Genomic DNA, 17618 nt, shown 5'->3' with positions numbered 1-17618 from the left:
CGCAAGAGAAACGTATAACATCTAAGATGGAAGCACAAGAGGAGCGCTTATCATTGCAGGTGGCGCAAATGTCTTCGCAGTTGGAAGCACAGGAAGCAAGGGTAACATCAAAGCTGGAAGCACAGGATACAAAAATTGTGCAGCTCGAGGACAAAATTGATGCTGAGATAGAAGCTTTGAAAGGTCGTATACAGGAGTTGCAATTAAGTCGCCCAACAGTCTCAGCGAATAATCCAAAGGTAAAGACTCCATCTTTTGACGGCTCTGTTCCTTTCCAGGTCTTTAAGCTACAGTTTGAGAAGACCGCAGCAGTGAACAACTGGAATGTGGAAGATAAAGTTGCCGCACTCTTCGTAGCATTGAAAGGACCAGCTGCCGAAATCTTACAGACTATTCCAGAGTACGAACGGGACAGTTATGACGCATTGATGGCTGCTGTAGAACGGCGATACGGAAGCGAACACAGGAAACAGCTATTTCAAATAGAATTGCAAAACCGCTACCAAAAAGCTGACGAGACTTTGCAGGAGTTTGCTTCGGACATTGAAAGATTGGCTCATCTTGCAAATGCGGATGCCCCCGTGGAATACACGGAAAGAGTGAAGATTCAGAGCTTTATAAATGGCATACGGGACGTCGAAACGAAGCGAGCCACATACGCGAACCCAAAGCAAACATTTTCTGAAACAGTATCCCATGCATTGACTCAGGAAACGGCGTCATTATTGAGTAAACCAGCGTACAAAGCTCATCGTGTGGAAGTAGAAAGGCCAGAGTGGGTAGATACAATTTTGGAAGCTCTGAAGGGATCACAACAGAAAAATGCCGGAGTTATGAAATGTTTCAAGTGCGGTAACCCAGGTCACATTGCACGTCATTGCAGTAGCAATTCCAATAGTTTCAACAATGTGGGTGACCGTAAACGCAGAGCTGAAGGAGACGAGCAAATCTCCAAATCCACTCAATCGTTAACCTAAATCGAGTCAGCCGCAAGGGGCGACAGCTGGCTCCCTCAATTGAATGCCCCATAATCTCTATCTCGCAAATTGGAAGTAGGTCAAGCAATCTTACTGTCGTAGGACATGTGGATGGAAAGGAACGTTTACTGACTGTAGATACGGGTGCATCCCAATCCGTCATTCGATCAGATTTAGACAACAAGAAGATAAGACCATTGCTTGGAGCAAGATTACGTACAGCCACGGGAGAGGACACCCAGGTAATTGGAGAAGTAGAATGTGAAGTAGCAATTGGGAACGTCACGGTACTTCACAATTTTATAGTGGCAGGTATTGTTGATGAAATCATAATTGCAGTGGACTTCTTAATCAACCAAGGCATCAAGATCGATTTGCAAAGCAAGACGATGCGATATAAGAACACTTAATTTCGGCCACTTAATTTCGGCTACGAGATAGGCTACAGCGGTAAACGAGTGCTGGTGGAAGAGAGTCAGCAAATACCACCAAAATCAGAAGCAGTCATCTGGGCAAAGGTTGATGGAGATTGTGGGACAAACAAATTGTGGGTTGTCGAAGGAGCAAATAAATCAGCACTGAACATACTTGTAGGAAAAACCCTGGCTATGACAAAACAAGATGGACGTATTCCGGTAAGAGTACTCAATGAGTTCAAGTCACCATTCAATTTGACCAAAGGAGCTATTTTGGGAAGATGCCAAGAGGCCGAAGTAGTTATTAACTGTGAACAGCTCCAGGAACACGTTTCATCTAGTAATACTGATCTTTCAAATGATATCACGGCATGGACGCATGGGCTAGAGGAAGCCTATCAGAGTAAGGCAAAACAACTGCTCATAAAATACGCGAACTTATTTGACCAGGATGGTTCCAAACCAGGCCGCACCAAGGTTGTGAAACATCAAATTGACACTGGAGATGCGAGGCCGATTCGTCAAGCTCCACGTAGTGTTCCACTGGCGAAGCGGGAAGTTGTGAGTCAAATCATACAAGAAATGAGTGACAGCGGCGTCATCGAACCATCAGCTAGTCCATGGAGCTCACCGGTAGTACTTGTAAAGAAGAAGGATGGAAAAATGAGGTTTTGCGTGGACTACCGAAAGTTGAATGACGTTACGAAAAAGGATAGCTACTCGTTGCCAAGAATTAACGACACTCTGGACTCGCTATCTGGTACGAAATGGTTTTCCACACTGGACTTGAAAAGCGGCTACTGGCAAGTTGAGGTGAAGGAGGAAGATAAAGAGAAAACAGCCTTCAGTGTCGGTGATGGTCTTTGGCAATTTACAGTGATGCCTTTTGGGCTTTGTAATGCACCAGCTACTTTTGAGAGACTCATGGACCAGGTACTGAAAGGAGTACATTGGAAAATTTGCTTGGTGTACCTGGACGACATCATCGTATTGGGCAAGAGTTTTGATGAACATCTTAAAAACTTGGAGGAAGTTTTCCAGAGAATAGCTGGCGCTGGTCTGAAGTTAAGTCCCAAAAAGTGTACGCTGTTTAAAAAGGAAGTAAATTATTTGGGCCACAATGTAACGACAGAAGGTGTCTGTACAGCGAATGAAAAGATAGAGGCAGTAAAGGATTGGCCAAGACCAAAGAATCTGCATGAATGGAGAAGTTTCCTTGGGCTGTGCACATATTACCGCCGATTTGTACCAAATTTTGCCAGCGTAGCCCATAGTCTCCACGAGCTAACAAGGAAAAATAAAGCTTTTGAATGGAAGAAGGAGCAAGAAGTAGCTTTCCAAACATTGAAAGAGCGGTTGTGCACTGCCCCAATGTTGGCATACCCGATTCCAGGAGCAACATTTATTCTAGATACAGATGCGAGCGGATATGCTATAGGAGGCGTTTTATCACAACTGGTCGATGGACAAGAGAAGGTAGTTGCATATTACAGCCGTTCAATTGGAAAACCAGAGAGGAACTATTGCGTTACACGGAGAGAGCTGTTGGCATTGGTAGAGTGCATTAAACATTTTCACAAATACCTCTACGGCCAGCGATTCCGTGCCAGAACAGATCACGCAGCGTTGAAATGGCTTTTGCAGTTCCGTAATCCAGAAGGACAATTGGCACGGTGGATCGAGCGACTACAAAGCTATGACTTTTCCATTGAGCATCGAAAAGGTAGTACCCATGGAAATGCTGATGCAATGTCACGAAGACCATGTAGTCTGGAATGCAAGCACTGCTCAAAGGCCGAGGCTAAAGACGACATTATAGATGTCCGGCTAATGACTATAACGTGTACGGATGAATGGGACAAGGAACAACTAAGAAAGTGTCAGCTAGAAGATACAGATCTGTCACATGTTATGCAAGGGCTCGAACGAAACGAAAGACCAAGCAGAGAGGAGATGTCAGCAGAGAGTCCCATTGCGAAGTCATATTGGGCACAGTGGAACAGTTTAGAATTGATATCCGGTTGCTTGCATCGAGTATGGGAGAGTGAGGATGGTCAATGCAAGAAGAAACTGATAGTTATTCCCAGGAAGAGGATTCCTGACGTGCTCAGCGAGCTGCACAATGGTCCAAGTGGAGGTCATCTTGGAATCACGAAGACACTCGAGAAAATTAAGCAGAGATTCTATTGGGTTGGTTGCCGTCAGTCGGTCACCGAGTGGATTGCCAACTGCGAGGTATGCAACAGAGCGAAAGGGCCCAAAACCCGAAGTCATGGCCAGATGAAGCAGTATATTTCAGGTGCACCATTTGAAAGGATCGCCATGGATGTCGCAGGTCCATTTCCTACTAGCAACCGCGGAAACAAATACGTACTGGTGGTTATGGATTATTTCAGTAAATGGCCAGAGGTATACATAATCTCAAACCAAGAAGCAGAAACAGTAGCAGAAGTGGTTAAAAACGAATGGGTTGCAAGGTATGGTGTACCAATGGAGTTACATTCTGACCAAGGCAGGAATTTTGAATCAGCTGTGTTCCAAGAAATATGCAAGAAGCTGGGCATTCGAAAAACACGGACAACTGCATTGCATCCTCAGTCCGATGGTATGGTGGAACGCTTCAATAGAACATTGGAGGAGCATTTAAGGAAAGTAGTAGACAAGTACCATAAGTACTGGGATACACACATATCATTATTCTTGATGGCCTACCGATCGGCAGTACATGACACAACGGGCCAAACTCTCGCAAAGGTAATTTTTGGCAATGACCTTCGACTGCCAGCTGATTTGAAGTATGGGATAGATGCCGATGCGGAGAGGAATGTTAAGAAATCCACTGGTGTCTTGGAAGAAGAGCTGAGAGAGATACACGATCTGGTAAGGCAACGAGCAAAGATTATGAGTGACAAGATGAAAGCGAGGTACGATAAAGCAATTAATTCGGAAGGGTTTCAGGGAGGAGATTTGGTGCTGCTATACAACCCACAACGAAAAAAAGGTTTGTCCCTGAAATTGCAGTGTAACTGGGAAGGCCCATACAAAGTTGTAAAGCGGATCAACGATGTAGTGTACCGCATACAAACCATTGGAAAACCACGAACCAAAATGAAAGTGGTTCATTTGGAGAGGCTAGCAGCGTTTAGATCGAGAGATTTGTCTGATCGGGACGATCAGACTTAGGTGGAGGACAGTGTAGCGAATGTTAGCAGCACTGAGCGATGCTATCGTCTCTAAGCCGATGCTAAGCAGTGACGTGAATGCACATCAATAATTCAATCATTATGTATCTACATAAACGAAACAATAACTGCGTCTACATATATGTACCATGTACGTATACGAGCAGCGGAGAGTCAAGGCACTAACACATGCATATATCTGAGAAGTTTGAGTGCTACTGGACAATGCTAATAGATTCTAGAAAAATGCGAACGACGAAACCAAAGAGTATAAAAGGCAACAGATGTAGAGGCGCTGCAATTCAGTTTGATTTGAGTTGATCAGCAGTTACGACTAAGACGATATCTAGTGAGCAATAGCAGTATTATTTTGAATAGTGGAGTTTCATTTGAGCTATCAGTTTGGTTATTAAGCTATTCGTTGCACAGTTACTGTTGTGAAGTATTTTAATAAAGGCCATTTTTCCATTATTCAATATTGGAGTTATTTATTCAACAGTTTAGATTCGAACTTAGCAGAGGATTGCAAATAAGAGGATTTGCAGCAAATTCGTTACAATAATTTTTATTATTATTATTAATTCGGGACCATTTCGAGATTCGGGATAGTTTAAGGGATCGCGTTGGGTTTAATCGTACTAATTTTTTTGCTGTACTGCTTTGAGCCTTTTCGAAGTAGATTAATAATATTTAGTATGTGGGTCAGATTAGGGCCAATGCAATTCTGGAATGCATAAACGAGTAAGGTGACAAAAGGTCAACGGTCAAAAGCCAATTGACGTTATGCCCACTTCAAATGGCCATAAGATCAATTGGCCTTATGATCACTTCAAATGATCATAACATCAATTGCCTTTGTGCCCTATTTTAATTTGACTTATCGGCCATTTAGGAAATTTCCGTTGTACCTTATGACCATTTCGACCATTTCCAAAAATGGAGTGGGAGGGCCGTATGGCCTAGAAGGTCGCATGTGGTCATAACAAATCTTTCCCGAGAAGGCGGGCTTGGTGCCCGAACGTACCGGATCTGCATCCGGCAAAGGACTATCAACTCGATAACAATTTCCACGGCCTTCGGGGACTGTCCTTATCGCTACAACAACAACAACAACAATGTAAGATATGCATTGGTTTGGTTAGACGTTTAGTTCAAAGGAGTTCTCCCGGTCAATCTTTTAATTTATTTTTTTAAGGAAACTAGCGTCGCATTTTGCGCTCCAAATTTTCTTTAAATTTTTAATTGAATAAGTTGCTCTTATCTCAGAGGGGTCCTCATTGGCTTTTCAAATAAAAAAAAATTTCTCATTTCATTCGACAGAACAATAAAAGGTAATCGTAATTCAAAATTTGTTAACATTTGAATACTTGGAGGTGCACACAAAATAATTGAATTATGGTTACTTGAGAGAAAAAGGAGTTGACTTTATAACCATTTCGGAAAAGCAGGTTGGTCATTAGCCATTATGTAATTACAAGGTGACTGACGTTGGCAGCTTCTCTTTCTAATCCGCCATCTTGAACTCCCACTCCGAAACTCAATTTGACTGTTTGCAAAACTACTTTTTTATTCAGAAGAAAAGTATGCTAAAAACTTTAGAGATTTTATGAAAAATAATGCAACGGCATGACTTTTTTCTGCCAATTCTATTTTGTGGTAACTTTTATATCGCTCAAATTCGATAAAATACTTTTGTTTATTGTGGATAAAACTAGTGTGATATCTTATCCGTCAACTGCCTGACAGGATGTTCAATATGGCTACTTTTTAGCATTTTTGCATCGTTTTGATAGGGTGTTCAATATGGCGGCGCATAGGGCCGGCTATTTTCAGCGGGTGATAGAAAGAGATACAGAATGAGACAGCGATAGTCAATTAAAAATCAGGTGATCCATTCTATTTGTAATTTTGGCGTCTTTGCAGAAGTTATCACACTTGTCTTATCCACAATGCTTTTGTTTATTGAACAAAATTCAAGAAATTGGTATATTTTGGAAAAAAATTAAGATAATATGTTTAAAATAATAATCATAATGTATATTTAAATGACTTTTCTGATTTGGGTCGACTGCTTTCCTTTCTAGATACTTTACTTTCGGGCTCTTTTGGCGTTCCCAGGTGTCTTACGAAAGCATATCTATCGACTATTTCAATATAGTCGACATGATTGGATCGGACTACAGGACAGGGGGATAAGATAATGTTTTGTTGAAAATGTCGATTAGCCTTAATCCATTGGGTGAGGTATCGTTCCAGAGGCTACACTTTTGTTTACCCTAGCATTAAAGTCACCACTCTTAAGTTAATAGGGTTCCTGCAACCTTGATATCAGGGTATCTCATAACTCGAGTAGAATCATCAGTCCTACATTCCGTCAGGTTTAAGGGAAATTATAGCAGGCCGTCTGGTATTTTCAGCGTCAGCGGATCCTTAGTGAACTATAATAACTGGCTACCGATCCATACTTTGGCATAGAACTCTCTTCCCTCACTGCACCTACATATATAGGTAAAATAAGGTTGGGTGACCAGGGGGAAGCAGCTCACTTGAACAATTTCCGTTGTGATACCACATTAACTATTGGCGAAACTGGTCATTTAGAGAATCGCTGCTTGTACATCCCTACCGATATATTTACGCCTTGTCCTTTCAAAAGCGGGGAAATTAAGCATGAAGTGATTGGCTGACTTCACCTCGTCATCCTCCATGCAAGCGCACCACATGGATTCCTATAGAGCAGTACCCCGTCAAAGCTCCAATCATCATTGAGAGATGGGCTCTATAAAACATTAGTTATGTCGCTGAGTGTTTGTCACCCACAACCGGTCGCTTGCTTCGCTGGCAGCAGTCCCATCGTTCAAGAAGCAGAATGCAAGTGGCAAGATGTGTGTCACAGTCCCCACTGGAATTAACCTCCTGTTCGCGCGTACCAAGCTCTGACTAAGAGATCCGCGCGACAGTCGGCAATAGCACCCAAATCGGCTTTATAGAAAAGTAGCTTCCTGCGACCGCGAGCGATTTCAGGCACTCGGCGACTACACCCGACTGCAAAGTTTTACAGTTCAGTGCATTGACAGCCGCCTGTCTATCGAAGCAGATACACACGTCAAATTAAAAGTAGCTCTCATTGCTCTTAAAATACGTCCGAGACAGTGAAAGTAATTTCGGCAAGGTAGCTGCTTTTCCTGCTCTTAACTGATTCTGTTAAATATAAAAGCAGAAATGATCCCTCCTAGACGGCAGCCTTAGGCAGAGAGCGTGGTGAAATATGTCGTCGCGGCCCTGCAGATTTTGGAATAAGGGTTTTTATAAAGCATCCCCGTGCTGCGTGCAGTCTTATTCAGCCCTTCGGGAGATAAAGCTGGGGGAAAAGCTGTCAGGTTTGTCGAAGCAATCCTCTAAGTAGAGGATCTCTATTTATATCCCTCCGTTAACCAGTATTGAAGTCTATATATCTTCGTAATACTGGTCTGCATCTTAGGCACACCGCACACCGCAATGAACTCCGTAAAGTGGCTGATGATGGTACCGCTCTCAATACCACATAAAACAATACTCGCACGAGTATTAACAAATCAGCTCCTATCGATACTAAAAATGTAGGCAGCGAGATAACGTGCTCAGGAACAAAGCGGCAATGCTGTTACAATAACTAGGGGTAATATAGGATGGTTTCCTATCTACAATCACAAACATGGTTAATGCAGCTAAGGCTGATGGATTCTTCTGAGAAGGTTTTCGAAAAACACCCTCGTTCAAAAAAAACTTTTTGAAGCTTTTCTAAAGTATTTCGATTATAGGTTCACTGGATCTGAATTAACATTGTCCATATTTTTCAATATTTTGGATAAAGTGCGTTAATACAAAAAAGTACTATATTTAATACTATCAAACAGCCTATTTTATTCTTCTGCTTTCTCCATCCTTCGTATTGTATGGGAGTTTTCAAAATGAGCTGTCACTACATATACCACCTTGTCGTTATTGCATCATGGTCATTTGCTCAATAACGGTGACATTGTAAGCATTTGAAATTTCATATGGTCATAACTTCAATTGGCTTTGTAACCATTTGAAGTGGTAATTAGGTCTGTTGATGTTACGCCCGTTGACCTTATGCCGCCCCTCCGTGAAGTATGATATTCATCCTCAAAACAATGAAATATTTCTAAAAAACACGGACTTTTTTTTATTATTAAACAAGTAAGGAAGTCTAAGTTCGGGTGAAACCGAATATTAGATACCCAGCTGTACATTTGAAATGCTGTTGTTGTTTGTTCCGTGCTCTTAATAGTGTTACAAGGCAATAATACATATACATATGGTTCTATTCTTCTGTGGCGGCCACCGTGGAGTGATGGTAGCGTGCTCCGCCTACCACACCGTATGCCCTGGGTTCACACCCCCGGCAAAGCAACATCAAAATTTTAGAAATATGGTTTTTCAATTAGAAGAAAGCTTTTCTAGGCGGGGTCGCCCATCGGCAGTGTTTGGCGAGAGCTCCGGGTGTATTTCTGCCATGAAAAGCTCTCAGTGAAAACTCATCTGCCTTGCAGATGCCGTTCGTTGTCGGCATAAAAAATGTAGGTCCCGTCCGGCCAATTTGTAGGGAAAATCTATAGGAGCACGACGCAAATTGGAAGAGAAGCTCGGCCTTAGATTTCTTCGGAGATTATCGCGCCTTACATTTTTTTATATTTTTTTTTATGGTTCTATTCTGAACTAGTTTTCGTTTAAAAGAAGCAAAAGGATACAGAGGCTAACACCAATGACCTTGAGCCGGTAATAATGCAGTTTTCCTTCAGATATGAGGATTTCCCTATTGTTTACAAGTAAGTATATAAAAAAAAGTAAAAAAAGGCAGGGTTATTACGAAATTTTCCAACTTTTACTAGAAATAGCTTATTACCTGCATCTACGCACTTTTACAAAATCTTTTATATAAAAGAAGGCGATTTAACCGATTTTGTCCATATTTACTGAAAATATTTCCTGTTAAAAGCATACATGTGCACCAAATTTTTCATCGAGTTATGGCTCCCGAAACAGAAAATTGCTAAGTCATAAAAGGGCCGGTGCCACGCCCATTTATTGTTATAAATCCACTTGGGAAATGAAATACCATTGATATAAAGCCAATTTGTAGAAAAAAATGTGTAGGAAAAAAAAATAGGAGCACGACGCAAATTGGAGGAGAAGCTCGGCCTTAGATCTCTTCGAAGGTTATTGCGCCTTGCATTTATTTTATTTTTTAATTTTCTATGTTTCGGGAGCCATAACTCGAAGAAAAATTTACGCATCTTAAAAAATTGGGAACACAATAGTTAACTTTTTAAAGCGCTACGTGGACGCTCAAGCTCGGTCAACTTAGCCGAGCGTTTAACTTTCTCGAGAGTTAACTTTTTCGCGATTCTATCGTACAGATAAAGTTATGCACTTAGTCCATATAAAGCTCAAGTGCATATGTATATGCGCTACAATAAAAACAAATTTGAATTATAGGAACAGTTGAAATTTTTTATAACAATTGTAAGTCCTCGTAGCCGGCATGAGGGTGTAAATTGAGGAAGTTTTCTCTTTGAGTGCATAGATATACAAATTTTTAGTTCAACGAAATGTTTCATTTTCTGTCTACGAACTGAGTCGCGGATAAAGGAAAGTTAGCATCTATATGCCTTAAGGGCCAGTCAGGAGGCTTATATCGTTTTAACAGTTTGCTTATTTTATAATTGATGTATCTAATATAAAGGAGGGGTTTTACCCTTGTACTATATCTGGGTATACAAATACGGTTAAGTTCCAGTATTATTTCTCTAAAATAAAAACGAGTCATCAAAAAACCTCATTTTGTTATAAAATATTATAGGGCAGCCTATTGTACATATTGATGCATATATGTATGTATAACTGCTGGCCTCCAAGCGCCTGTATGCATACATGCATACAAATGCATGTGTTTACGTGTACCTGAGCGCATAATATATTATGTGTTGGTGCAGCAACGCCTGCTTATCACTACCTTCCCATCGCACACACGCTGTAGCACTTGAGCAGCCCACTTTACACATGCACACACGCATAATATATTGCCACCCATTGACCTAATTTTTGGTGCAAAGCAAATTTGCAGCGCTGCAACCACAACAAAAGACTCAAACGAATAAGAGTAACAAATTGCAGCTGTGATGATATACATATTTATATATATAGACAATAATAACAATATTGCTAGCATTTACGAACAATGACAGCACAAACAAACAACAACAAAAGCAATATTAATCGCGTAAAATAGACGTTGCACTTGTTAGATATTCGCAGCTATTACATTTTTTCGCCCTTCCCCCGTTTCACACTCAACACTGCTCTATTTAACCAGATATCCTTGCTGCAGCTCCTGTTGCCGCGCGACGCTTCTCAACCACAATCGTTTGTATTTGTGTACTTTTCTATCGCTCATTTTCTGTCCTATCTTTGTTACGTATTCTCTCCACAGAACGACCATGCCGACCGCCGTTTGTTTTCACGCATGAATGGTTGGTTTACTCAGTGAAATGTTTGGCGGGAGGATGCCTTGTGGCCTAGAATTTCAACAGCTGCCACAAGTGGAGGAATTTTCAATTCATAATAATACAATGAGACATGAGAAGATGATATAACAACAACTACTTTTTTCATTAATGGCACACTTCTCTTTCTGCCGCTTAGCTCCTCTGTGTGCTCTTATTCTACTTTCATTAAAAAAGTTTTTATTTTTTTATTTCCTCTGTGTTGTGCTGCATGAAAGGGATGTTTTTGCTTTTCTTTTTACTGCACATACTAATTTGCAAACTCTTTGTTGTGTTGTTTTTTACTTTCTTTGCTTTATGTCCGTTTTGGGGACGGGTGCTTGCTTAGGCAACCAACTGACTTATTCACGTACGTAACAACTAATTTGCACAGGGGTCGGAAAGAGGTATTTGATTGATTAAAAAGGACAATAGAAAGTTAAATTCTTTACATAAACAATCGAAAGTTTGGACAAAAACGAAAAACACCGTATGCAAATTACTACGTGATGATATTATCTTATAAATTTTGTTTGCCTCTAGAGCACAAAAGATAAAGGAGAGGAAAAGAGATAATGAAATAGAGAAGGAATTGGAAAGAAGAGAGTAGTGCAGGGAGGACGAAATGAAGGGACAAAAGGAAAGGGAGAGAAGTCGAATATGAGCACTGAATAAACCGGAATAATGGGAAGGGAAAAGGGGGAGAAAGGTAGACTGAAAGACTTGACGACAGGACCTTTGCCTTTGTATTAGGTTTCTTATCAGATTTCTGACGCCCTAGAAATGACAGCGCATCCTCAGATTTCACCACACATGATATCGATACCTTGGCATTTTTAGCTTTGGTATCTCTTTACTATTCACCACCCGAAAGGGTGCGCTTGTGCTTTACCTTAAAGATGTTGGTATCTAAGTCCCTTTTGCCATTCATAGATTGGGATATTGTTGCATCCTATGAACTTAACCACATTGTGCCACACCGCTAAATCGAAGTATAGAACAGGCTTACTTGGCTCGTACCGCAACATTCTGATCATGATTAGCACCATCCGATACACATCTTTCTAAAGCGATTGCTATGAACAGTGGGTAGTGCAGTCAGGAACTACTTCGTCAAGTCACTCATCCTCGCGGGGAAGCCCGCATTCACAGAGTTACCCACCTTTTGATTCTTGGTGTTACCTAATTTTGGTTTAAAAGCAACTTTATCTCTCCTCTTAGTGCTGGCATATCACAACGGTATGCGCGCCCTTCTGATTTACAGCTTTGGAGAGCTTCCTGGCTGTTGGCATTCGTCTGCCTATCAGCTATGAATGTGCATGAGTTGTCAAGGCTGCTTCCCTACTTCACGGGTACTGAGCTCTGTTCTCTTCTTCTTGCCTTTTTGTCAGCGAATAGCCTTTGATTTGTTCCTACAGGAAGCAGCACTCATGCTAAGCAGTCGATTTATCAGTTGGTTGGGTCGACCACAACTCCCGAAAAATTTACAGTTCTTTTTGTTTCCCGGTAGTGTAAGATATCTCCGTTAATTTCTCGACTATTAGCATTCTCCTCTCTTCATCTCTATTTGGGCTCGCCCGCCGGTGCCGCTCCGAACTCAATGACTTTCGCAAACTTAATGTCTGATTTAACTCTTGTACCGATATCATGGTTCCTAGTTTGTGAACTTTTTATTTCCTCTCCCTCCATATCGACGCTAAAAACTTATGAGTAAACCACCATATGCCCAACTAGAAGGGGTCAGGGATCTATTATTAAGTATGCCGGAGTAGATACTTCCGCTACTTCCGCTTAATAAGAAATTTCCAAAACTTTATATTCTCAGCCCCACTGTGCAACCGACTTATCATTAGTTACACATTTTGGAAGCTTAAATGAATTCCTTTATTCTGCAATCACGCTTAAACTAAAACGCATACATGCATAAACCACCAGCGCACACATTTATACACTCAATTCGTGCATTTACTTAAGTTACAAAATTTGTGGCGGACAAGTTTTATATTATAAATTTTCACTGGCTTACCACATTGGTTGCCCTTCGTGACAAAGGGTCTAATCGTAGGATCCCAAATGAAGATGTAGTACAGTGACAACATAATCGCCGCCAACGAAACGCATAACACATACACAGCTACCGTTAGAATGCGAATAACTTTGCGATTCTTGCCTGGCGACTGATAACATCGGCTTATCGTCTCCGTTGGCGGTAATTTTACTTTCTCCTCCAGCGAGCTGACTTTCGAACTCATCGCACTTCCGGCGGTCTCCTCCAGTTTTGCGGCTTAAGTTGCGCTACAGCGCTACTTGGCGAGTTAACAATTAAGTTTTGTTGTTATTAAAATGCACTTAGAGCACCAAAAGCCCAGCTGTTGTGCTGCTGATTAAAGTGTGAGTATGTGTGTGTGTGTGTACGTTTGTATGTGGGTGTGGTCGCTACACGCAATTGTTTTAGTTTTGACGGTTAAGTGCGTTTGTATGTGTGTGTCAATAACTTTGTATGTATGCGTGTGCTTGAAAAGATGGAAAGTCGTCGTTGTTTGATTTTAAATTGCTGGTTACTCTAATTTTATATATTGTTGTTATTGTTGTTCTGCTACTATTATTTTTAGACTTGTATAGTTTTTGTAGTTTATTTTTCTTTTGTTTTTAAAAGTTTTCGCTGGTATTAGCAGAGTTGTGTGTGTGCTAATGTTGTTGTAAAGTGTACGTTAAATTGCTGCAATTAATTTTTCTTCTTTCTTCTTTATTATGCACCCGTTTGAATTTGTTTTTGTGCCTTTTATTTTCCACTTTTGTTGGTGTTGATATGTTAAAAATTTCATTGAAATGCAATTATGTCGATTGTTCAGTTTTTTGTTAAGATTTACGATGCGGCTTATTCTAAAATAATCAAAGCTTTAGGGAAAATATGCGCAGATTCTTCACTGATGTTACTTAATTTATTTATATTTATTTATTTTCGTGATTGTTTTTATTGATACTTTAATGGGTATTAAGTATATAAAATTAATTTTAATTTTGTGTGTTTGTTTATTATGATTCTTCTGTTTCCAATAGATGGGAGAAGTCAGTTAACTTGTGTTCCAACTTTAATAATTCTGTTTTTGCTTATGCCCTTAACTTAAAGTAATCGTAGAAATCGTTCCAAATTTTCATTAATGCCGGTTAATGCATTAGCCTCTTTTTTGAAGCCCAGTGGCTTAGGAGGAGTTTCGAAAAGAAATATACATGTGAAGATGTTAGAGAAGAACAACAAAACTTCATACGGCGTTGACTGCTCAGGCATGTATCTGAATCGCTAATTCTTTCGCTATCTCGTTGTTGGCATGTGGCCCAAGTAAATGCCATCTTTATGCTGGAGTAGTGGACAAGCGCTTCAATGCACTCCTCCATTCATATAAAAGCCATACAAAATTGGCAAAATTTTTAGTCGAAAATTCGTATGTTAAAATTTTTAAATTATATATGTCTATCTACTTTGAAAAGACTTTTTCTTAGCTCAATCCTAATAAGGCAAAGACTAGTCTTTTGAGTAAATCTCTAAAATTCGCCTAAAACTATACACTTTTACTTGCTAACAAGTGCTACTTTGGACTGAGTAGGTAATAAAAAGTAAAGTCCTCCCTCGACAAACAAAAATTACGCTCTACAAGTCGCTCATCATACCGGTCCTGATATATGACTCGAAATCATGGACGGTATCGGGATAAGATGAGATGGCTCTTGGAGTGTTCGAGAGAAAAGTTATCAGTAAAATTTATGGTCCTGTCCGTAATGCCGACAACGAGTATCGAAGGAGGTATAGTAACGATGGAGCCGTACGAAACCAAACAAGGTTTCGCACAGGGTGACTCTCCATCGTGCAATTTCTTTAAGTAGATGCTGAAAGGAATTATAAAATTGTAGAACTTGGGAACACATTTTTTAAGAGCGTGCAATTCATAGCGTAAGCTTGGAAACAACGCCCGCGTCGCACATTCTGCCGCCTCTAGTTTGGATAAGGTGACAAAAAAAAAAAAAATCGGATCTTGCGCTTGTAGAAGCAAGACAAACTATTTGCTGTGACCAAAGAAATAATCGGCATCTTATCGACTCGAGACTCCTTATCTAATCCGAGTTCAGACTTCGAATTCCGTTCTAGTTTCTATTCAGAATATCTAAATACACAAGAAATATACCTCATTGAATTGGTAATTTTGTTGCAATCATCTCAAATCTAACTAAAATTTCGGAAATATGGGGATCTAAGCGGTATAGAGCACTTCTTGTTTTATGTGCCAGTATAACTAATTAAATTAACGGATAATTTTAAGTTAGCATTTTTTTGTTTCTTGGGCTTGTGCGGTTTTTATGATTTCAAATATGTATATTGATATTCCCGTTATTACATTGAAATCGCGTAGGCAGGAATGACATTTGATCGGGGTACACGCACCCCTCATACGCCCTGGCCTCATATTTTAACTGGCAAGTAAGACTTTTTAGTTACTCATTATACTTCTGTTTCTGCATATTCATTCTTAGCCTTAAACTGTGTTTCATATTACTAAGGAATTTCTTAATGTATACATACACATACATACATACATATGTATGTATAGTTCGGAATGGGTCCATTTACATTCATTGAAATGAAAATTTTAATTGTGTTGAAGGCAGTGAGGAAGAAAAGCTGGTATGATTACCATGCATATGGCTTAATTAATTGTATCACATACATACATACGTATATACATATGCATGCAGTAAATACCCATAACAAAGGAATGTTTGAAGATTCCGACTTACATTTAAATGCTATTCAAGGAAATGACATGCACCAATGAATGAAATGTCCCAAAAATAACCGGAGATGATAATAAATTATAACAAATGGGAAAAAATTACTACTTTGCAGGGGTGTATTGAAATTTCTTGCGCCTTGAGTGAGTTTCTAAATTAAAAAAGAGCAAGCAAGAAAAAGGCAAAGGGGTGCCATAACCATGCTGCTAGAATAATCTACAGAAGTCACATGGAAGGGAGTTGCCTTTTGTGAAGCCTCGGTTGAATTCGAATGGCTTGCAGAGGGCCTTAACAGTTCTTTTACAGCTTTTGCTGTTTTTTACCCAGGGATGCCAGATGTTACTTACGTACTGAATAACAAACTGTTCGATAAGGATAGTAATAGTAAGCACTATGAAGTTATGTATACCCCAGGCATGCTTAACCAACGAACCGATATCATTTCGTTACAATAATTAACGTTAATAAACGAAACAAAGTAATTTCGTTTCGTTTCTTAACGTTAAGATCGTCAAATTAACGAAATGAATTTGTTTCGTTTTCTGCTTTATCAAAACGAAATCAATTCATTTATGTTAATTATTAATTTCAAACTATGCTGGCAAGGCTGATTGATGGCGGAGTCATTAAAAGTGAAAGCATTAGCCAAGCTGATTGCAACTTTTCTCATGAATTTTGACAGTACGGACATTTCTCAGAGTATTTTTGACATTATCACCAACGAATTACACAAACAAATTACATGGAGTTTGTGTGTGTATGCCCGCTCTCTGTTACCACCTTACGGCTTCACCATGGCTATAGCATTGCCAGCACAATTCAAACATAAAATATCACGCTTTTGTTATCGTTTTTAACGTTAACGAAAGCTTTTCGTTTCGGTTAAAAACGAGATACAATTTATCTTGAACAATCCTTTATCGATAATATTTCGAAGTGTTTCAACAGAAACAGTGGCAATTTTTGATAAACGATTAGCTTAACGTTAAGGTGCATCCCTGGTATACCCGCTGGTTTGGATCATAATCCATTTTTTATCGGTTATCAAGATCAATGGTCACAAAATTTAATATTTCACAAAAACCTCGCTTTCTAAGCCTAAACAAACTTTTTGCTTACAGCATATTTTTTTATAAATCAGAGATATAGGCTAATGCAAGGTCTAATTTAAAGGTCGAGGTTTGGAAGCTGTAACTCAGAAACTGTTTTGACCGGTTTTTTGTAAAGAAAAAAAAGAGGAAGTCATTTACACCAATTTCAGTATAGCCTTCGACCATGTTAGTCATGAACCCTTAGTTCACAAACTTGATTTACAGGGTTTTTCTAAGCTTTTGTTAATTTTGATTGCAAGTTATATTCAAGATAAGCCTCAACTAGTTTTATTCCAATTAAAAGAACTGGTAGAGTCAACCAAGTTAGGGGGCATTTCAACCGATGTTTCTGTAAATTTTTATCCATCACAAATAGCTGTTGAATCAACTCTGCAAAAATTTTTGATTTTGAATTGAGTGTTCTAACAGTCCAATCAACATAAAAAAATCCATTAAATGTAAGCCACAGCTCTGTCAAAACAAAAAAATAAATGCAAAATTTGAGGGGGCGGCGCCGCTCAGAAAAACACTTTTTTTCAAAGATTTTAATGTAACTTTTTCTAGACCTTCAACACAGGATTTTCGATAAGGTAGGTGTAACACCTTTCACCTGTAGCGC

At 39.7% G+C, this 17618-nt stretch overlaps 1 protein-coding gene across 8 annotated transcripts in view; it reads right to left on the bottom strand.

The window, feature by feature from the left end:
• The window catches only part of inaF-D, a 162011-nt gene that overhangs the window by 35840 nt on the left and 108553 nt on the right, over positions 1–17618 (bottom strand). For 4 of the 8 annotated variants that reach the window (XM_067782876.1, XM_067782875.1, XM_067782879.1 and 1 more), the window contains exon 2: positions 13150–14006. The exons of the other annotated variants lie outside the window; for them this stretch is intronic. In XM_067782876.1, the coding sequence (XP_067638977.1) occupies positions 13150–13375 (226 nt within the window). In that variant the 5' untranslated portion in view covers positions 13376–14006. The remainder of the gene's footprint in view (positions 1–13149; positions 14007–17618) is intronic. 8 annotated transcript variants of the gene reach the window in all.

Source organism: Eurosta solidaginis, chromosome 4 (genome assembly GCF_040869045.1).
Source record: "Eurosta solidaginis isolate ZX-2024a chromosome 4, ASM4086904v1, whole genome shotgun sequence".
Lineage (NCBI taxonomy): Eukaryota > Metazoa > Arthropoda > Insecta > Diptera > Tephritidae > Eurosta > Eurosta solidaginis.
Note: the sequence above shows the minus strand (reverse complement) of the source record. Positions and strands in the feature narration are given on the sequence as shown.